The following is a 21,868-nucleotide window of genomic DNA, read 5'->3' as shown; positions in this document are numbered from 1 at the left end:
ACTCCTGTACTCCAGTGCTGCGAGAGGCGCAGAGTCGACGGGGGAGCGGCAGCAATTGACTCACTGCGGTGAAGACACCACGGTAAGTCGATCTAAGTACATCAACTTCAGCTACGTTATTCACATAAAGTTGCGTAATTTAGATCGATTCCCCCCCCCATCCCGTGTAGACCAGGGCTAAGGTATGTTACACACCGTGCTAACTAGTAGCTGAATGGTATAATACAGTTTAGCATTCCCTACAGTACTTACAGTATATGTGTGAGGTGTGTGTGTCCCCACCCCACTTCCCCAGCAGTATGTGTATGCGTGCATGCGCAAGCACCCCCCACAGGGGGATTATGTGTGTGTGTGTGTGTGTGTGTGTGTGCGCGCGCGCCCCCGGAGGGCAGTATGTGGGTGTGCCCCCAGCAGAGAACTGGGGGTACGGTGTTTGGATATGTGGGGGGGTGCCCCGGTACAGGTTTCTGTGTGTGTTTGGGGGTGTGCCCCCCCCCGCAAAGGGCTTGTGTGGAGGGGTGCCCCTAGCAGGGGGCTGCGTGCAAAAGTGTTAGAACTAGGGGTGCTGTGGGTGCTTGAAGTGGTTTCCATTAAACACAGCGAGTGATTAGAGTTTGGTTCAATGGCTCTCAGCATCCACACTATACACATTGTTCCAAGGCCAATGGTTGTGTGTGGGGATGCCCAAGAGCTGTGCCTGTGTGTGTGTCTACATGTCCCCCAGCACGTTGGCATGTACATGTGCCCCCAGCAGAACGCTGTGTGTGTGTGTGTGTGTATGTGTGACCCCGGCAGAGCACTGTGTGTATCTGTGTGTACGTGTGCCCCTGGCAGAACGCGGTGTGGGTGTTTATGTGTGCCTCGGGCAGAGTGCTGTGTGTGTGTACGTGTGCCCCTGGCAGAACGCGGTGTGGGTGTTTATGTGTGCCTCGGGCAGAGGGCTCTGTGTGTGCGTGTGTACGTGTGCCCCTGGCAGAACGCGGTGTGGGTGTTTACGTGTGCCCCTGGCAGAGTGCTGTGTGTGTATGAGTGCCCCTGGCAGAACACGGACTGAGTGTGTATGTGTGCCCCCGGCAAAGCACTGTGTGTGTGTGTGTGTGTGTACATGTGCCGCTGGCAGAACACGGTGTGGGTGTTTACGTGTGCCACGGGCAAAATGCTCTGTGTGTATGAGTGCCCCTGGCAGAACGCGGTGTTGGTTTGGGTATGTATGTGTGCCCCTGGCAGAGCACTGTGTGTGTGTGTACGTGTGCCCCCAGCAGAGCGCTCTGTGTGTGTGTGTGTGTGTGTGTACATATGTACCCCCAGCAGAGTGCTGTGTGTGTACATGTGCCCCCAGCAGAGCACTGTGTGTGTGTGTACGTGTCCCCAGCAGAGTGCTGTATGTGTGTACGTGTGCCCCCAGCAGAGCGCTCTGTGTGTGTGTGTACGTATGTACCCCCAGCAGAGGGGTGTGTGTTTACGTGTGCTCCCAGCAGAGCAGTGTGTGTGTGTACGTCTGTCCCCAGCAGAGCACTGTGTGTGTGCGTATGTGCCCCCAGCAGAGCGCTGTGTGTGTGTGTGTACGTGTGTCCCCAGCAGAGCGCTGTGTGTGTGAGCGCTGTGTGTGTGTGTGCCCCCAGCAGAGCGGGGTGTGTGTGTGTACGTGTGCCCCCAGCAGAGCGGGGTGTGTGTGTGTGTACGTATATGCCCCCAGCAGAGCGCTGTGTGTACGTGTGCCCCCAGCAGAGCGCTCTCTGCGTGTGTATGCCCCCCTTTCCCCCCGCCAGCCCGCGGGTGCCATTTCCCCTCTGGGCACTAGGGGTCTCTCACGCGGCGGCCCAGCGCTGCCATTGTTGCTCCGGCCCGCGGCCACTCAGGCCCAGGCGGCAGGCGCCGCCGTGGGGAGCATGGAGGGGGAGAGCACCTCGGCCCTGCTCTCTGGCTTCGTCTTTGGCGCCCTCGCCTTCCAGCACCTCAACACCGACTCGGACACTGTGAGCCGCCAGCCCCGCCCCGGCCCCCGCCGCCTCGGCCCGGCCGCGGCCCCCGCCCCAGCGGGGACAATGGCACACGGGGGTGGTCCGGGGGAGCGCCTGGGGCCCGGAGGAGAGGGGAGGCGGGGGCCGGGTTGGGATGGGGGGTCTGCCTGGGGGGGGGGGGTTGGGGGGGAGATTATTTGAGGTTGAGAAGCGGGTTTTCATCCCCTCCCCACACACACGCGGCTCCCGAGTTTCCCCTGGGCGGGGGAGCCGCCGCTGGGTGTCAGTGACTTCCCCTGGTTTCACTTTCACTACATGCTGCCTGGCTTACTCCAGCCCCTCTCTTGCTGGCTACAGTTTAACAGCCACAGCCCCCTCCCTATGGATGTACATAACTGTGTGTAAAGTGTGTCTGTCCAGACCTACTGCCTCCCCCTGCTGGCCCCCCGGGGCAGGGGTCTGCGAGGGGGGCAGAAATCCTTTGGGGATTGATTTCAAGGCACAGTTTAAAATACAGTAAAGCACTTTGCTTTATGAAAGGGAAGGGTTTTACTCCCTGTGTTTCAATGAAGTATTTACAACAGCCCTCTTTTTTTAAAATCTCCCTCACTTCAGATGTCACCACAATTTGAAAGCAGCCCCTGCTTACGTAGGTAGTAGCAATGATGTGGTTGATAAAAGAGAGGTAGGCTTCCATCCTGTACATTATGCCCAAATAAATCTGTTAGTCTTTAAGGTGCCACCAGACTCCTTGTTGTTTTTGTAGATACAGACTAACACGGCTACCCCCTGATACTTGACATCCTGTACATTGATCAGTATAGGCAGACTCTTGTGCCCATGCAGAAGGCTGAAGATCTAAGTACATGGATGTGATTGCAGGATCAGGATTTAAGTTATTTCCAGAAGTGCAACATTCTCTCCCCCCCCCCCCCCCCAAAAAATTACACATTTGTGCTGAAATGTATTTTATTTCTGGGGAAAAAGACATGTGAAATGCTTTTCTGCCCAGGTTGTAGGAAATTTTCTGGGCTCTTAGTTTAGTGTTTGGATAAACTTGATTGATTTTTTTTTTAATAACAGAGTTTGAATTATCTTGGTCCTAAGTGAAGATAAGTGTATTTTACCTTGTTTAACAAAAAGTTTGGTCCTTGATCCTGCAAGCTCCTTCTTGCTGGCAGACCACTCTCCCCATATGGAGCTCCATTGATCTCCATAGGGCTCTCCTCAAATGCAGGGATCTGGCCAAGCAGATCTAGTTTCAGATCAGGGCATTAGTTTGGAAATGAAATTATAGCTACTGGAAAATTGCTTACAGACCTGATGCAATTTATGATTTTCACTACATTTTAAACTAGAGTCATAGATATCAAGATCCACACCCCCTTTTATCTTGGCAATATACATTTGATCTAGTTTTTAACTTTTTTTAGAAACACAGAATCTTTTGTATTAAAACCTCTTTTATTACATTAGTGTTTAGAATTTATGTACACTAATGTCAGGAAGTTTATGGCTTTCAGAACTATAACTCAGCTACTCTGTGGTGTGTGGTGTAAAAGTAGTATTTTCTACTTCTGTATAGTATGTTATGGAATAGTTGTTAAGATCTGGCCAAACTTTTAGGTCCAAGTCTGACAGGTGGTCATTAAAACTAAGTCCACATCCCATTCCAACTATTTAAAAAAGGAAGCATAACAAAAGTAAAAAGCAAGCAACAACGAATACATAGATCCCCCAATTTTTTTCTTTACTCATATTTGTGTATTTTAAAACAAAAGGCATCCATCCCACACCTTTATAGCTTTTCATTCTTGTGAAATGTTTCCTTTTTTGCTATTTTATCTTTTATTCCTGCTGTCTCTCCTTCCTATATGCTTTTGCTGAACTTAGGGAGAAGTAGCGTAAGCATTTTGGGAGAGTCATTTTGCTCCACCACTTGTGGTCTTTTCTGTTGTGCCTTGACTGCACTACTGTTTGTGTCAGTAAATCATATGGGGAAATGATTGCAGGCCACACAAAATAAAGGACAGTGCTAAAAGTTCAAGAGAGAGTTAACAAAGATGCTTGCTATGGTAAATTATTTTTGTAAATTTAAGAACTTCTGTCTCCCACAGCTCGTTGTCCAGATGATGGAGTGTAGATTTTTTTAAACATTGTCAATAAAAGCATTATTTCTAGGGCAGTCAAGCGATTAAAAAAATTAATTGTGATTAATCACACAATTTAAAAAATTGTGATTAATCACGTGATTAACAATACTAGAACACTATTTATTTAAATATTTGTGGATGTTTTCTACATTTTCATATATATTGATTTTAATTACAACACAGAATACAGAGTGTACAGTGCTCACTTTATATGTATTTTTGATTAAAAGTATTTGCACTATAAAAAAAACAAAAGAAATAGTATTTTTCAATTCACCTAATATAAGTACTGTAGTGCAATCTCTTTAACATGAAAGTTGAACTTACAAATCTAGAATTATGTACCAAAAAACTGCATTCAAAAATAAAACAATGGAAAACTTTAGAGTCTGCAAGTCCACTCAGTCCTACTTCTTGTTCAGCCAGTCGCTCAGACAAACAAGTTTGTTTACATATGCCGGAGATAATGCTGCCCGCTTCTTGTTTACGTCACCTGAAAGTGAGAACAGGCGTTCTGATGGCACTGTTGTAGCAGATGTCGCAAGATATTAACGCCAGATGTGCTAAAGATTCATATGTCCCTTCATGCTTCAACCACCATTCCAGGGGACATGCGTCCTTGCTGATGACGGGTTCTATTCAATAACAATCCACAGCAATGCGGACCGATGCAAGTTCATTTTCATTATCTGAGTCAGATGCCACCAGCAGAAGGTTGATTTTCTTTTTTTGGTGGTTCAGGTTCTGTAGTTTCCGCAGCAGAGTGTTGCTCTTTTAAGCCTTCTGAAAGCATGCTCCACACCTCATCCCTCTCAGATTTTGGAAGGCACTTTAGGTTCTTAAACCTTGGATCCAGTGCTGTGGCTATCTTTAGAAATCTCACATTGGTACCTTCTTTGCGTTTTGTGAATCTGCAGTGAAAGTGTTCTTAAAATGAACGACGTGTGCTGGGTCATCCTCTGAGACTGCAATAACATGAAATAGATGGCAGAATGTGGGTAAAACAGAGCAGGAGACATACAATTCTCCCTGAAGGAGTTCAGTCACAAATTTAATTAATGCACTGCTTTTTTAACGAGTGTCATCAACATGGAAGCATATCTCCTGGAATGGTGGCCGAAGCATGAAGGGGCATATGAATGTTTAGCGTATCTGGCACGTAAATACCTTACAATGCCAGCTACAAAAGCGCCATGCAAATTCCTGTTCTCGCATTCTGGTGACATTGTAAATAAGAAGAGAGCAGCATTATCTCCTGTAAATGTAAACAAACTTGTTTGTTTTAGCGATTGGCTGAACAAGAAGTAGGACTGAGTGGACTTGTAGGCTCTGAAGTTTTACGTTGTTTTGTTTTTGAGTGCAGTTATGTAACAAAAAACTACATTTGTAAATTGCACTTTCACGACAAAGAAATTGCACTACAGTACTTGTATGAGGTGAATTGAAAAATACTATTTTTTGTTTATCATTTTACAGTGCAAATATTTGTAATAAAAATAATATACACTGATTTCAATTACAACACAGAATACAATATATATGAAAATGTAGAAAAACATCCAAAATATTTAATACATTTTAATCGGTATTCTATTGTTTAACAGTGCAATTAAAACTGTGATTAATTGTGATTAATTTGTTTTAGTTAATCGTGTGCGTTGACTGTGATTAATCAAGAGCCTAATTATTTCTAATATGTTTTTCCTCTGTTTGCTCCCCCTACAAAGGAAGGCTTCCTCCTTGGAGAAGTGAAAGGTGAAGCCAAGAACAGCATTACTGACTCTCAGATGGATGATGTTGAAGTTGTTTATACAATCGGTGAGTCTACGCTTGATTTCATTAGGACAGTGCATATGCTTAAGTAACTTACTGAATCTGAGCCCCAGACTGGCAACAAAGACCACTGAATCTTGTCATAATGCTGTATTTAAATGTGGTATTTATCATTTTGTAAGATAATCTTTCATATTTCATCTTCTTTAACTTTTTGAAAATTTTACAAAAATATTAATGTAACAAAATATTTTATCTAATAGTTCTAGATATATGGAAACGAAAGTATGAGTTTATATTTTCTTGAATACATCTTCTATCCCAAGAAGTGACGTTAAAAACATTCTGCCTCTGACTCCTTCTGTTCCCTTGAGTAACCTCTTTTGGACCAAATCCAGTCCTGGTGAAATCTGGCATGACTTTGAATTCCATGAAGTTCAGCTCATTTAGACCAGGTTGACTTTGGGCCCTTTTTTCCAATCTGTAAAATAGGTATGCTATTTGCTTTTCTCAGAAGGTGCTATGAGGATTAATTCATTAATATTTAGGTGCCTTGAAGATGAAAAGTGCTTATGTGTCAAAGACTGTTTTATTATCAGAGAGACCAGGTGGGTGAGATAATATCTTTTATTGGAGCAACTTCTGTTGGTGAGAGAGACAAGCCTTCGAGCTTACACAGAGCTCTTCTTCAGGTTTTATTATCAAGCAGGCTTTCAACTTGAAGTTTATTTAAAAACAAATTTCTGTAGAGGTATTACGTGCTGGGAAGTCTTATATTTTATATGAACCTTTGAGAAGAAAAAATGAACATAATAGAAGCTAACCCTGTGAAAAACATCACTTGAACATAATGTTATAAAAGTGAGTGGTATTGTAAGACTTAATACTCCCCTCTGCAGTGAGTATTACTGTGGGAGAATTTGGGCAAAGAAGAGGGTTTTGCATTTAGCTCTGAATGTTAAGAGGTTAGTTCTCCTTATTTCTTCTAGTAGTGAGTTCCATATTCTTGATCCAGCTCCTGTGCAAGGTTCTGCATCCTATAGTAATGAATCTACCCCAGTGGCCAACAGCTCTAGTGCTTCACTTGTGTTAGGTTGTAGTCAGAGGGCATGGCTACACTCGAAACTTCAAAGCGCTGCCGCAGGAGCGCTCCCGCGGCAGCGCTTTGGAGTGTGAGTGTGGTCACGCGCCAGCGCTGGGACAGAGCCCTCCCAGCGCTGCAGGTACTCCACCTCCACGAGGGGATTAGCTGGGGCACTGTTTACACTGGCGCTTTACAGCGCTGTAACTTGCTGCGCTCAGGGGGGTGTTTTTTTCACACCCCTGAGCGAGAAAGTTGCAGCGCTCTAAAGCGCCAGTGTAGCCATAGCCAGAAAGAGAGAGACTCTCTTACATAACCAGGATCAATTCCATGCAGGATGTTGAAAATCAGGAGAGTCACTTTGGATTGAATTATATATTTGGAAAACATCTAGATTATTGTGAGCACTACAGTAATACAAACAATAACTTCTCGTTTATGAAACAACTATATTCTTGCATAAAAGTTTAACTGTAAGAATAATTCTGATGCTGAGTGCAAAACTAGAAAGAACATTACAATTAATTGGTGTTAGGTACATATTCTTATGCCCTGATGGATCTAGGCCTTAACTGAAAAATACAAGGCAGTTTGATTAAGTGTATTTTTTATCTTTACTCTTGTTCTCAAAAAATGAAGAGAACAAAATGGGGAAAACCGGCCACAATTCTTGCTTGGCAAAGCACGAGGAGAAAAAAATAGTTTATTGAAAAAACACACCTAAACATGTAGATGGTTTCCCTTTAGTCTTGAAAAACCATAGGATTATTTTTAAAAAGACTTATTATTTTATTTCCTGACCCAGTGTCAGTAGATATTGGAGTTTAGTGTTTGTTTTAAGTTTTAAAGGTCCCTTGATAAAATGTTTACCTCTCAGGAGGGTATGGCTATGAATATAGTCGGCAGAAGAATGAGTGCTGAGTATGTGGAGCCAGAGTAATATGTTGTTTTTCTTTCAGATATACAAAAACATATTCCATGCTATCAGCTTTTCAGGTTAGTATCATTAACTAAACATGTACAAAATTAAATGACTGGTTTCTACATCAGTTAATCTCATGTCCTATGGGTGAAAAAATAAAGTAGCTAGTGGTGAATGACATATCAGCTTCTCCGAATGACACAGATATGAAATCCCTATGTATCCATTTGATACAATATTGTATTAGTTTTAAGTACTTTTTATTAGCTGTATACTGTGTGCATATATCTGTGTGCATGTATAAATACATATACTGTATACCACCCGTGTTATGAACTGTAGAACCATGGTCTGCACTGTGTGCACTTCGTAATCTTCCTGAGACTCACTCTAACATTAAAAATGGCTTCATTTAAAAAAAAAACAAAAAACCTTCTTCCCATAGGTGTAGAATTTCCCCCCCAGAATTACACTGGCTCGAGGTAGTAACAGTTTTAAGGTTGGATATCTTATGACCCATCAGGGATAGAAGTGAAAGTATTAAAGCTTTATACCACAGGAAAGGGGAGAATGTCAACTTATCAATGAGCTACACTTCACTTGCTTCTAGTTGTAGAAGATTCTTAGATAACTGGTATTAAATGTGATGTATATAAAAATCTATTTTAGGTCATTTTTAGAGGTTTTAAAAATAGTCATTTTTCTCGTTTCTCCATGGCATGTACAGTTGAACTCGCAGTAGCAAGGTTCACAGGCAAAAGGATATGAAAAATAGTCCCAATAAACAATGTTTATAACTCTCAAAACCTTAAAATGTTGTATAATAAAAATGATGTGGCCAATACAGAATACATCGCAATGTAGTATAAAGGTTTTATTGGCATTCATTTGGGATTACTACATATTCGTATACCACGATGGATGCTGTAGAAAAATGTAGACGACCCCACATCACTCAATACAGCCAGTCCAAACTCATGTTGCTAAAACCTACAAGCCATGCCACACTACATCATTACTGACTTTATGTGGCCATGGTTCAGGAAAGCCCTTAAGCATGTAATAAATCCATCCTTATTCCATTAAAATATTTAAACTCGTGTGTCACATTCCAGGTGCAGTCCAGACCGGTGAGAGGTTGTGTCACCACCTACCCTGTAACGCTGGGTGCCTCACAATGCTTTGCTGTTGTAGCTCCCAACCCATGATGCTTACAAACAGCCTAATGGCATGCAGGTCACACCCTGAGCGCCTGTGTATAGCTATAGCTCTGTTGCAGCAGCCTGTCAGGAACATTCAAGTCACACTCTGGCTTCCATCAACTGTGCTTACTACTTTTATGGTGACCTCAACACACTCCCAGGCCCAAACTTTCCCCAAAACATGTGTTCTGCACTATCCAGCCCTCTCCTGGGCAGTTCAGATATTAGAGGTCCATTGCCACTGTAAGGAGTCAATATGCAACAGTTTGTTATTTTAACTGGAGTTACCAAAACAGTTCAGTTTAAACACAACCCTGGGTTAGTATCTTATTAAAAAATAAAACAAGTTTATTTAACTACCAAGAGAGAGATTTTAAGTGAGTACAAGTATAAGTAGTCAGAAATGGTCACAAGAGAAATAAAGATAAAACACTTCCTAGTAGCTAAAACTTAGTCAGCTAGCCTTGGTTCAAGGTAAAATCCTCACCACGTGTTCCCAGCAACATTGCTGACCAAATTCTCAGGTCAGGAACTCCCCCAAAGTCAGAGGACTGGTTCCTTTGTCTTCTTAGGTGAAAGAGAGAAAGGGAGAGAACCCTTTCTGTGTTTTTGCCTCTCACTTTTATAGTCCACTCACCCTTTGAAATGCATTTCCCTGAGGGTTACCCCTAGATAAAGTTCATTCCAGCTGTAAGGATGGAGCTATGGGGTCTCATTGTGAAAGAGATTCCATGCTGCTGTTTGCTAAAATTCAGATCCATCTGTTCCCGCCCCCATTCTTTGCCACTTGACAGGTGATTGCCAATCAACTTTGATGACACCTGGCTAGAAGCATCAGCTTGTCCTTTGTCTTTGAGAAACTAGTTTACCCATTTCCCAGATTTGTCTGGTAAACACATTATAGTTCATAATTGTTAATACGCATTTCATATAAACATTACACAAGAATATTAATCAGTGTGGTGTTCGTTTTTAAATGATACCTCAATAAGGAATATTTTGCACTGGTGTGTGGGGTGAATATGGGGCACTTTTGGTCACACTGTTCTTAAATGCTTTGCTAAATCGGGGCCTATATCTGTATTGGAATGTGAATAACGGATGCCATTATTTCAATATCACTTTAAGACAGGCCTAATTTTTTGGATTATTGTTAAGTGTAAACAAGAAAATCAGGATGTACGGGCAAGGTGTTTCCCACTAGACCTTGTTTTAATAACATTTGATCAGATTGAAATGAGGTGGCTGCTAGATTATTTTAAGAAGTATTTACTTTGGAACTGTAATCTTTTATTCTCTGATCCTTCTAATGATCTCTTCTAGCTTTTACAACTCTGCGGGTGAACTGAATGAGCCTGAACTGAAGAAAATATTATCAGGTTGCAAAAAGGTATTTTATTTTTAAAAATAGTCCATACTCTGGGGTTTTATGCAGGGCATTGTGCTGACTCTGTGTAATTGCTATGTTGATTCATATTTTAGTTATCTGTTTCATTCCATAATCTCACTTTAGGTGTTTATTCCCCTTTTTTGGTCTTTTCAGCCCATGACAAAAGTCCAAACTGTACTGAAATTTGGTCCTCACAAAGCAATCCTTTTTTTATTTATTTTTTATTTAGGGTTGGGGAATACTTATTCCCTCTTCTGTGCTGCTGTTGGATTTTTTTTTTCTCATTGCCCAAGTGAACCATTTAAACGCTGCAGTGAGATCATATGGCCTCTTCTGTATTTGGATCAGAGAAACGTTTTTCATTTCAAACAGTTCACTTGAAACACAGAGAGTTGGATTTCAGTTTATTGGAATTTTAGTATATGCATTGGAAGAGTTTGCCCTTTCATTTACTGAATCAGATTGGCATCCTCTTGTGTGACTTAAAATACAAATACTGTATATACTCATTCAGAAGCCGAATTTTTATAGTAAAAAAGGGAAGCATCAGAGAAGGGGGTCGGCTTATGAACGGATATAGGGAGGGAGAGGTGGGAAAAGAGAGGCAGCAGAGCTGCTTCTGGCCATGCTGCTGTCCCCCCAGCCTCCGAAGCAGCTGCAGCTCTGGGGCTGGCAGGCTGCTGCCGCACCGCCTGCTGGAGCACACTGTGGCCACGCCGCCCGGCCTGCCTGTCAGAGCACGCTGCGGCCGTGCCGATTGGCCATGCTGTCCAGAGCACGCTGCAGCCGTGCCGATCGGCCATGCTGTCCGGAGCACGCTGCGGCCGTGCCGATCGGCCATGCTGTCCGGAGCACGCTGCGGCCGTGCCGATCGGCCATGCTGTCCGGAGCACGCTGCGGCCACGCCGCTCGGCTCTGCCCACCGGAGCAGGCTGTGGCTGTGCCACCTGGCCCGCTGGAGCACACTGGGGCCGCACTGCCCACCCTGCTGGAGCAGCTCCGGCCAGGCCAGAGACATCCTCCCCCAGCCCGCCCCAGCTAAGGTGGGAAGGGATGGGATGGGGAGACTGGGTTCCCGAGCTAGGGGTGGGGGATGGTCACAGGGGTTACTCCCTGACCCCCAGCTTCTTTCCCCCCCCCCCCCAATTTCCCCACCAGTTGCTGTCCCGGCCCATCAGGGTAAGCAGCCGGCGCACCGGGACACTTTGTTTACCTAGGTTTACCTCCGTGCCTGTGGACGCTCAAGGTAAACAAACAGTCTCAGCCCACCAGCAACTTATCCTGATGGCCCGGGAGCCAAAGTTTGCTTATGATAAACGAACTGGCTTACGATCGAGTATATATGCTAGTTTATTTTTCATCGAACACCCTTGCTTCAGAATATTTAAACAGGATGACACTGCAGTCTGGTGGAGAGGTGTACTGGTACATGGCCAAGTTCGGCGTAAGCTTAATGGTTTGGGCACAAGCTTTGAAAGCGAACCAGTTTTGATAAATTTATATTCTCAGCACGTGAGGGGTATGAAATGTTTTCAGTAAGGCCTCAATTCAGTAGAACGTAATGGAACTACTTGTGTTGAAGTGATTTGCTGAATAGGGATGGTACTACTTGTGTGTTTAAAGTCAAGCCTGTACTTATATGTTTGCTGAATCAGGATCTATGATCTTAAAGAATTCCAATTCAGTTCAGGGCTGACCTCTCTTCTGACTTTTTCACACGTGTGTTTTGTTATGTGGTTGTGTAATGCTAGGGAATGGTAACACTGATTAGATAAACCTTTTTTTTTTCCTACCCAGAATGTGATAGGCTGGTACAAATTCAGACGTAATACAGACCAGACAATGACATTCCGAGAAAGACTTCTTCACAGGAATTTACAATCATACTTATCAAATCAGGGTCTTGTCTTTCTGTTACTAACTTCCAGTGTAACTACAGAAAGCTGTTCCACTTACAGATTGGAACATGCTTTGCATAGACCACAAGAGGGGTAAGTACCTCTCAGTTGTTGTTCTCTCTAATTCTAGTAGGACACAGGGATGTATGTATGATATGCTGTGACTTTCCTTATGTTGTTCATTTTTCTAGTACTGCTGACCAAAATTACTATTTTTAATGCCAACATTGACTCATTCACTTAGGAAACCTGTTGATTTTCTTCATGAAAACAATCTTCAAGTAAACTAGACAAAGTTAGCAAAACAGATTTAGAAATGATTCTTTATACTGGTAGATCCTCCCCTCTCCTTTGTAATTTGGATGGACATCTTTCTGTACATTTTTCTCTCTCCAGTTTCTTTCATTTAAACACTCTGCCCCCAACCCTTTGTTTTCTCAGCTTCAAGTTTTCCAAGCAGTATTTGCAGCCCAAGATATAATTAAGTGATCGTGCAAGTCTTTATGTTCTGTCATCATGTGGGGTTTTTTTTGTTTTTTTTGAGGAACCTTATAGCAGATGTAGAGAAATGTTTAGCAATGGCCGTTCTTAGTCTCTGACAAAGTTCCCCTGGCACAGGCAAAGAACAACGTATGCAAGTTCCTGTATTAGATTTCATCACTCTTAATTTGTATCAAATTAACCACCAAGCTATTTAAATTATTGGCAATTCTTTTTAAACAATCTGGGAACTCAAGTCCTTGCAAGCAGCGAACCATCTATGTTAGAGTGGGTTATAAGTTTTCTGACAGAACATTTTTCCATTGGAAAATGCCAGTTAGTTGTTCTGTGGGAATACCCTTGTCCGTGTTTCTTGACCATCTCAAAGAATTCTAATATATGGGTGAGGCATGATTTCCCTTTACAAGAGCCATATTGACTCTTCCCCCAACATTTTGTGTTCATCTCTGTGTCTGATCATTCTGTTCTTTATTGTAGTTTCAACAAATTCATCTTGTACTGAAGTTTATTCCTCTGTGAGAATTAATAAAATGAAATTCTGTATCATACATTTTTATGATGAAGAATATCTTTCACAGAGACACCACTACTTCTAAAACTTACAATGATAAATTTTTATGTTCTTGCTTTTTTTAAAAAGTCTTTTCCAGAAAGTTCCTCTGGTAGTTGCCAACTTGGGTATGGCAGAACAGCAAGGTTACAGAACTGTGTCTGGCTCCTGTATTTCTGATGGCTTTGGCAGAGCAGTAATAAAACACAGGTAGGAATGATGCATTTTTTTCATATTGAGCTTGTTTCTTCTAACGCTATTTTGTAGATTCCAAAAACTGACATACTGGGAAGGAACCAGCAGTTTGACACTTTCCAAACCATAAAGAGTGGGAAAAAATATTTATATTAAATTTTACCTACAGTATCTCATCTGATACACCCCACAGGTAACCTTCATAACTGAATGGTTTTGTATTAAATAATATGTGCCAAAGAAGATTTGTAGGGTAATTGAACTCTTCTTCTCTAAATGCAAATCAATGACCAGTTCACAATTTTGGGTCTGTGCTTCTTTGTATCCAGATGTAGAATGCTTCATAGGTAAAATTCTAACCCATTAAACCTCTTCAGCAAGTGATGCAACTCTAATTTGCTAGTCAGGTATAACAATCACCTCAACTTTTGTTTTGTAATTCATTGCTTTTCCAAGCTTTTGGCCAAGCTCAATTGTCATATTAAATTGAATGAACACTGTCAGCTTCAAAATAATGTTATATACAAAATGTCTTCACCTACATTACTAATAATATCTTAAATTATTTAAATTAAATCCAATTTACTTTTCTGTAATGCTGTTTGTTCTTTGCATTTCTATAGCTTGGTCAATGAAGTTGAGGTCACTTTTATTTAGTTGATTTTTCATATTCTTGGTGCTGCTGGATTTTTGTTTTAAGAACAGTTTATTTAAAAAATAAATCTATTAGCAATCAATTGAAACATTTCTAATGGAATTTTAAAAAGTCCATGAAAATAATTCTATTAGGTTTGTAACATCTTGCTTTTACAAAATCTAAATGTGGGGCCAGATAAGAGTTTTTCCTTAACTATAATATTACTTTGCCCTCTCTCACCTTCTGAGGATCTGACAATGATTATACTTAATAACAAATTAAGCATCTTGACACCCTGGAAAGATAGAGACTATCCCCATAGCACCGTTGGGGAAACAGACACAGAAGTTAAATGACTTGCCCAAAGTCACTCAAGAGTCTTTAGAAGAGCTGGGAATACAACCCATAGGTCATGAGCCTGTGTTTTAATCGCTTGCTAGATTATTCTTTACTATGAAATATTCTGTAGTATGGAGATTATATCCTGCACTTAGAGGGACACTCATCTTTCTCTATAATATTTGAGTCTGCAACTGGCTGGTGAGATGTTTCATACAACAACTTGGCATTGTGCTCCTGTACACCCTAATAGTTCCATTAATGGCTGTTAGCCAGGATGGACTGGGGTTGTGTCCCTAGGCTGTTTGCCAGAAACTGGGAATGGGCAACGGGTGATGGATCACTTGGTGATTACCTGTTATGTTCATTCCCTCTGGGGCACCTGGCATTGGCCACTGTTGGAGACAGAATACTGGGCTAGATGGACCTTTAGTCTGACTCAGTATGGCTGTTTTTATGTTCTACCATGCCCCTATATAAGGGTCTCTCAGCAGCTTTCCTCTGGGCACTGTCCCCTGCCCTGCTTTATCCCCACATCTGCCACTCTGCCCAGCTCCTTCCTGTGGGCTTTGATACCTGCTTGGCCTATTCTTCCAATAGGTTCAATTCTGCACTGCTCTCTCCTTCCCCAGGATGCTGTCCCTGACTTCTCCCGGCTCTCTCTCCAGAAGACTGTTTTTGTCTGGCTGCCTGAGACCCTGACCCTACCTAAGCAATGCAGTTGGCTGGAGAAGAGGGGCACACATTCTCTTGGCTTGCAGCCTCTTGCCCCCACACGTAGCTCACTACTGCGTGAGAATGAAAGGAACAGATCCCTGTTGCTACCAAGCTGCCTCCAGTCCCCTATGCTACACCTGCCCACATAGAGTGCAGCATTCCTGCTCGGCCTATGAAGGGAGCAGCCTCTCTGCAGGAGTCAGTAGGCCCTGCAGCTGCTTCTGTTGTGGACACCCAGAACTGCAGTCCAATCCTAACAGCTAAGGTTACCATCAGTGGCAGCAGCAGCTATAGCTCAGCTAGAAGGCCTACGCTACCAGGAAAAAATGTGTAGAACCACTAGTATATTCCCTGCTGCATGCCTGTTTCCCTTACTCTGAGAATCTCTGCTATAGACCGCTGTACAGAGATTTATTTAGATTGACTTGTATATATGTTATCTAACCCTTTTACCACAGATTCTGGATCCGAGGAGAGGATAAAATCACAAAACATCTTATTTAATAAAAGTTTTAAGAAACAAGTATCTCCCAGTGCAAGGTGTATTGTTAATCAGCAGTTAATACTGGGATGGTACATACTAAGTAAAAACATACACCTGAATATCTGTAAAGTATGCAACCTCCCTCTTCTCCCCCCCCCCATTGTATATTTACATGGGACTTTACAATACATAGTCAGAATCCTTGCATAAAGAGCTTACAATATAAGACTAGACTAAAACACTGGGAGGGGTTTAAATGGGAGTGAAGACTAATTATTATCTCCCTTTGAAGGCTGAACAACTGCATTATCCTGCTTATTTTTCACCCCACACCTGCTGGTATTTTTGCTTTTTGCTAACCATTTTAGTCTTGGAGTCCAGAGACCTACAGTTTATATTGTAACACAAAAGTAAAAGCCAAAGTCCACTATTGCTCCTCTTTGAAAACCCGTTATGCTTAGGGAATTACTGCTGAGGTAGACATCTAAGTTAGACTTCAGTGAACAAAAGCATCACTCAGTACACAAGCATAGTTAAGTTTAATTCTACATTGGGCTTCTTTTTGTGTCTAAAGGTCAGAATTTTTTTATGAAGATGGATCACTAAAAGAGGTTCATAAGATTAATGAAATGTATGCCACCTTGCAGGAGGAATTGAAGGTAGGTCATTAACTTTCAGAAAAGCACAGCTTGTTAAATCGTAGATGTTTAAGGTAGCACTGCAAACAAGTCAGATAATCACACAGTAGGTCCTGACTCTCATTTACATGAAGGCAACCTAACATAACACAAAGAAGCCTTAAAGTGACTGTAAATATAATTTGCGCCCACTTCAAGGCCCTTTTGTACTGCCAACATGATGTAAAGTGGCATTACTGTACATGAGAATTAGAGACAAGGTATCTTGTGCAGAAATATGCAAATATAAAGGAGGTGGAAGAAAGACTTGGTACAGGACAGTAAATCATACAAAATCTAGCATTTCCGTTAACTCCTTGGATGATTACAAATAATGACCCAAAACAAGAAGAACTTGAGTTATTTGCTGGGATCTCAAGACAGGGCTTGAAAAATATACCCGATACAAAAGATGAAGAGCTGTTGCAGAAGGGACAACCCACTAAATACCAGCATAATACCAAAGAAGGCAAGTTCCTTCCCTCCATCTGCTGAAAAGGGGCAAGGTGCTGTTATTCCTAGTAGGATGCTCTGCCTGAGTCTGCTATATCGGTCAGTAATTCTTGTGGATAGCGGTCTCCCTCCCCAGACAGCTAGAAATTTAGATCTCTTCTACAAAACCCTCCTTTTTTGTGTGGGGAGAGGTTCACTGGTTCCTGTAAGAGATTGGAATGAGGCAAATGGTGCCCTCTGCTACTCTACTCCCAATCTTGTCTTTTAGTTTCTCTTCCCCATAAATATCTATGCCTTCCACACCTTTCTTTCCAAAAGGAATTCTGGATTAAGACGTAAAACGGGTGAAAACATTAATCTGCCAGATTACGTAAGTGTTAACATCTCCGAGGAAACTGAGCAGTGAATGAAATGCTTGGACTGAGATTGTGAACTCTTCAAGGGTGTGTCACCTTCAAACTAGCATATGGGTCTGCTCTTAAGTGCTGAAAATTCTATGTAGGAAACTTTCTGGCTGGCAGGGCATAAACTATGAATTTCAGTACAACATAGCTTTCTTTTTTTTTTTTTTTTTTTTTTTTTTAAGTTTCTAATCCCTGGGGTTGTGAAGATTACATCCAGTTCATATTTGAAAAGTTAACTGATAACTTATTGAATGATAGCTGTAGTATCTTTGCTGCAGTTCATATATTTTCCAATGAGCAAAAAGAGTGATAGACAGACTAGTTATGATTTCATGTTACTGTCCAATGGAATTTTGAGGTTCAACAAGGACAAGTGCAGAGTCCTGCACTTAGGACGGAAGAATCCCATGCACTGCTACAGACTAGGGACCGAATGGCAAGGTAGCAGTTCTGCAGAAAAGGACCTAGGGGTCACAGTGGATGAGAAGCTGGATATGAGTCAACAATGTGCTCTTGTTGCCAAGAAGGCTAACGGCATTTTGGGCTGTATAAGTAGAGGCATTGCCAGCAGATCGAGGAACGTGATCGTTCCCCTTTATTCAACATTGGTGAGGCCTCATCTGGAATACTGTGTCCAGTTTTGGGCCCCACACTACAAGAAGGATGTGGAAAAATTGGAGAGAGTCCAGCGGAGGGCAACAAAAATGATTAGGGGTCTGGAGCACATGACTTATGAGGAGAGGCTGAGGGAACTGGGATTGTTTAGTCTCCAGAAGAGAAGAATGAGAGGGGATTTGATAGCAGCCTTCAACTACCTGAAGGGGGGTTCCAAAGAGGATGGAGCTCGGCTGTTCTCAGTGGTGGCAGATGACAGAACAAGGAGCAATGGTCTCAAGTTGCAGTGGGGGAGGTCCAGGTTGGATATTAGGAAACACTATTTCACTAGGAGGGTGGTGAAGCACTGGAATGCATTACCTAGGGAGGTGGTGGAGTCTCCTTCCTTAGAGGTTTTTAACAAAACCCTGGCTGGGATGATTTAGTTGGGAATTGGTCCTGCTTTGAGCAGGGGGTTGGACTAGATGACCTCTTGAGGTCCCTTCCAACCCTGATATTCTATGAAGCTTACAGCAAGGTTTTCAGACTTTTCCCTAATTCAGGATAAATTTAGATCATGCTTGCTCAAAAAAGATCTTTCAGGCACTTAGTCCTAAGGGAAACCAGAGATATCTTAACAGTGCTTCGAAGTTCCATGAGGAAGCACAGCAGTTTTCCATTCCCCACAAGAAAAGGGTGTGTTCCCAAACACAGATCGCTGGACTGCAATGTAGACTATCAGTCCTTCCACAGAGTTTTATTAGTCACTGCCACTAGACCATATGGAAGACTTGGATTTTGGCTACTGTGTTAGAGAAATTATTAAGTTTTTTGTAGCACAACTAGCTTTAGTTAAACTTAGTGTGTTCAGTCTTCTAAGAGGAGTTCCGCAACATGATTATGGTCATGGAAGTCTTGGATTTGTCCAATAAGACTTTTGCAAACATCAGGAAAGAAAGTTGGCTCCTTCTCTGGTAATGAGCCTGCAATCACAGTTTTTAAAATTAATGAGCTATTGCATTACTTTTTGAAAACTGATCATAAGAAAAATAAGTAGGTAGTATGGCTATTTGGAAATAATAAGGATTCTAAATACTGTTTTTAAAAACAGGAGAAATTAAATGTGAATCATCCAGAGTTGCTAAGTAGTATGCAACTCAGAGTCAGATGGGAACAAGGTAGTTTACTAAGCTGCTGGAAATTTGTAAGTAGTATCATGATCTTAGACATCCGAATGGAAGGGGCTAGGGGAAGAATTTTCTTTTAAATACTGAGTTACCATTCATGTAACTTTTATAGACTTCAGTAAAGCACATGATATAGTACCTTACTTTCTTGAAATAGTCATTCAAAGTTATTTGGATATGAGGAATACCGGTCAGCCTGAGGAGTGTCACAAATCAATTAGGTTCATTTTTTTAAAACCAAGTGAATTCAGTCGTTAAAAGTGGTGGAAGTAGGAGTAGTAACATGAAATTAAACAAAGGAAAACGTGGGAAATTTCAAGTGGTATTTGGAATAACCCTGATGGGAGAATGTAAATTGGCCTCCAAAAGGAAAGAAATAAGTCTCATTTCTTGACTTTAAAAGGAGACTGCATAAAATACTAAAATATATTGTAGCAAGCCTTCTAGGATTATAGGTAGAAGGGATTAGAAGATTTTTTAAGTGTGTGCCAGTTAGTTGCTGATTCAGTAATCTTGCTGTTCACTATACCCTCAATGTTGCTTTGTATGCTTTGTTTAGTCGTATTGGATCTTGTTTTTAAAAGACATTGTACAATGTGTTAACTTTTTTTTTTTTAAGGATGCCTTGAAATTTATCTGGAACACTTAAATAAATAAATCCAATATAAGACTTAATGACTACAATTGAATGTTCAGTAGAATTGACTTCTCTTGCAGAAGATATGTTCTAAAGTAGAGGGCAGCGAACGATCAGTAGAGAAACTTCTAGCAGAAGTGGACCAACTAAAACAAGCAATAAAAAGAAAAAAGGAGCAGACACAAACTTCAGGTAATGTAGAAAGATTATCAAGCCTCTCCATGGAAATATGAGTTATGTGGCAAAACTGGACCTGTAAACAATACTTAATATAACTATTCAAGAATGACATTAAGGTAAACCTGATATTTCAGCTATACTTATCCCACTAAGTTCAGTCTGGTCTAAAAACCCCACAGTATGGAATTAATTCTAGAGTCTACATTAGTGAGTAATCTCTACAGTTGCAATTTCAGAAGTTTGCCACTAGATATTAAACTACATATGAAACGCCACTCATTACTAGCACTCATCTTTATTCTCAGTGTATCAAAAAATAATTTGCTAACCATTGAATTTTTTACAAATGGAGTCTGAAAACAGTTTGAATATTTGGGTTTAGCCAGCATCACTTTCTAACTACCAGTCAAAAGGGAAACTTAATACCTTTTCTTGAAAGAATAATAGTCATAGTACTAATCATAGTAAGGTAATTGATGTATATGAACATAATTCAGTAGAGAGGTCTACGTTGGTAATGTATAAAAATGAAAAGGACTATTCTGCACATTAAGCAACTACAAAACTTTAAAACAAAAAGGCTACTGAACACTAATGATGGGAATACTAGAAAATGCTATTTTGAAATTCTTATTTTTTCTATTATTCAGGAGAGAACAAGTGTGTTTCAGATGAACCAAAGGAGAATGTTTTCCTTTGTCAAGCTTTACAAACATTTTTCCCAAATTCTGGACTTCAGACCTCCCTTATTTCCTTAAAAGGCAGGCACATTTCTAAACACTGCTGTAACACTGACCACAAAATAAATGTAATGGACAAACTGACTCTAATGCAAGAAGACAGTGACTTTTCTGAAGCTGGAACAAGGCAGATAACCAAGCGTAAAGCTAGTGTGACCACAGCTGGACGAAAACCATTCAAGAAATCACGCTCATTACAACTTCACCATAAGTTACTTAAAGGGGACCAAGACAACAGAGACCAAGAAGGAAAGCTTGCAATGAGTGGTACTGAAACAGATGAGGAAACTTTGGAGAAACTTAAGGACACTAATGAATATCCACAATCGCCAACTTTTTAATCCTTTTGGGCCAGGTGTAGGATTTTCCTCAGGGTGACCACTGCTGCACCAAAAAAATGCTGCCAACACATTTACTATGTTCCATCAATTGACAGTAGGGCTAAACTAATGTATTTAAGTATCATTTTGTAAAAAATTTTAAATGTAAAACAGTTTTTTTAAATGCAGGTATCTTATTTGGAAAATATAGAGAAGAGTCCAGATTACATTCCCTCACTCAGCATTCCCTTTCTTGCAGGGCTCACAGTAGGAATAGCAGTAGAGTACAGACATTGAAACTGAAGAGCTGCTGCAACTGTCAGAGTTGGGATGTACTGTACCTTGCCTTTTTAAGTGATGCTATGTACTTATTGCTAAACTATTGTTAAAGGAGGCTACCACCACATTTAGGCTTTGCTCAGCAGCAGCTGACGTATACAGTGCCAAAGCAGCTTGGGATCTAGGTCTGCCACAACGTTAAGAGCAAAAGTTGCTGTCTTACTCTAATCACTTGCTCTCTTGCATTCTGACCATTTATATTTTGGGTTTTATTTGCAAATGGCTCCTATGATGAGCAAGTTTAATTCCATGTTTCCCGTACTTCAAACTCAGAAAGGTATGGAGGAGGGTCCTGCTGCATTTTAAGATCAGATGATAATGCAGGAAAACAGCACACAAGTGTTTTGAGAAGTTTCCTACAGGTTTTAAGTTTTCTCTATTGCAAACATGGAGAACTCTCTCTCCTTATGAGTGCTCAATTCTGTTATCTGTTATGGTGTGTAATATGTCACAACTTCTTTCAGGCAATTATGTAAAGGAATGCCAAGCATTTTGGGTAAGAGTATAACTGACCTGAGCATCCATTCTAAAATT

General features: G+C 41.5%; 1 protein-coding gene across 4 annotated transcripts; it reads left to right on the top strand.

The window, feature by feature from the left end:
• Nucleotides 1-21,810, top strand: ABRAXAS1 (abraxas 1, BRCA1 A complex subunit). Of its 4 annotated transcripts, XM_054029058.1 has the most exons (10): nucleotides 1,826-1,976; nucleotides 2,577-2,646; nucleotides 5,842-5,932; nucleotides 7,928-7,964; nucleotides 10,416-10,482; nucleotides 12,280-12,473; nucleotides 13,522-13,641; nucleotides 16,378-16,462; nucleotides 19,836-19,947; nucleotides 20,586-21,810. In XM_054029058.1, the coding sequence occupies exons 3-10, from the start codon at nucleotides 5,902-5,904 to the stop codon at nucleotides 21,014-21,016; spliced, it is 1,077 nt and encodes a 358-aa protein (XP_053885033.1). In that variant the 5' UTR covers nucleotides 1,826-1,976; nucleotides 2,577-2,646; nucleotides 5,842-5,901; the 3' UTR covers nucleotides 21,017-21,810. The 4 variants fall into 4 exon arrangements, with proteins under 4 accessions (XP_053885032.1, XP_053885033.1, XP_053885034.1 ...); XM_054029057.1 differs by lacking the exons at nucleotides 1,826-1,976; nucleotides 2,577-2,646 and adding an exon at nucleotides 1-82; XM_054029059.1 differs by lacking the exon at nucleotides 2,577-2,646 and having other exon boundaries at nucleotides 5,846-5,932.
• The last annotated feature ends 58 nt before the right edge of the window (nucleotides 21,811-21,868 follow it).

The sequence above is a fragment of the Malaclemys terrapin genome, chromosome 5 (assembly GCF_027887155.1).
Source record: "Malaclemys terrapin pileata isolate rMalTer1 chromosome 5, rMalTer1.hap1, whole genome shotgun sequence".
Lineage (NCBI taxonomy): Eukaryota > Metazoa > Chordata > Testudines > Emydidae > Malaclemys > Malaclemys terrapin.
The sequence above is the reverse complement of the archived record's forward strand: the minus strand, read 5'-3'. Positions and strand labels throughout refer to the sequence as shown.

Coding starts and splice junctions, on each gene's coding strand:
- ABRAXAS1 (XM_054029056.1), top strand. CDS start 1,890: ATGGAGGGGGAGAGCACCTCGGCCCTGCTCTCTGGCTTCGTCTTTGGC. Junction 5,933..7,927: donor TGAAGTTGTTTATACAATCG/GTGAGTCTACGC, acceptor TTTTTCTTTCAG/ATATACAAAAACATATTCCA. Junction 13,642..16,377: donor AGAGCAGTAATAAAACACAG/GTAGGAATGATG, acceptor TTGTGTCTAAAG/GTCAGAATTTTTTTATGAAG.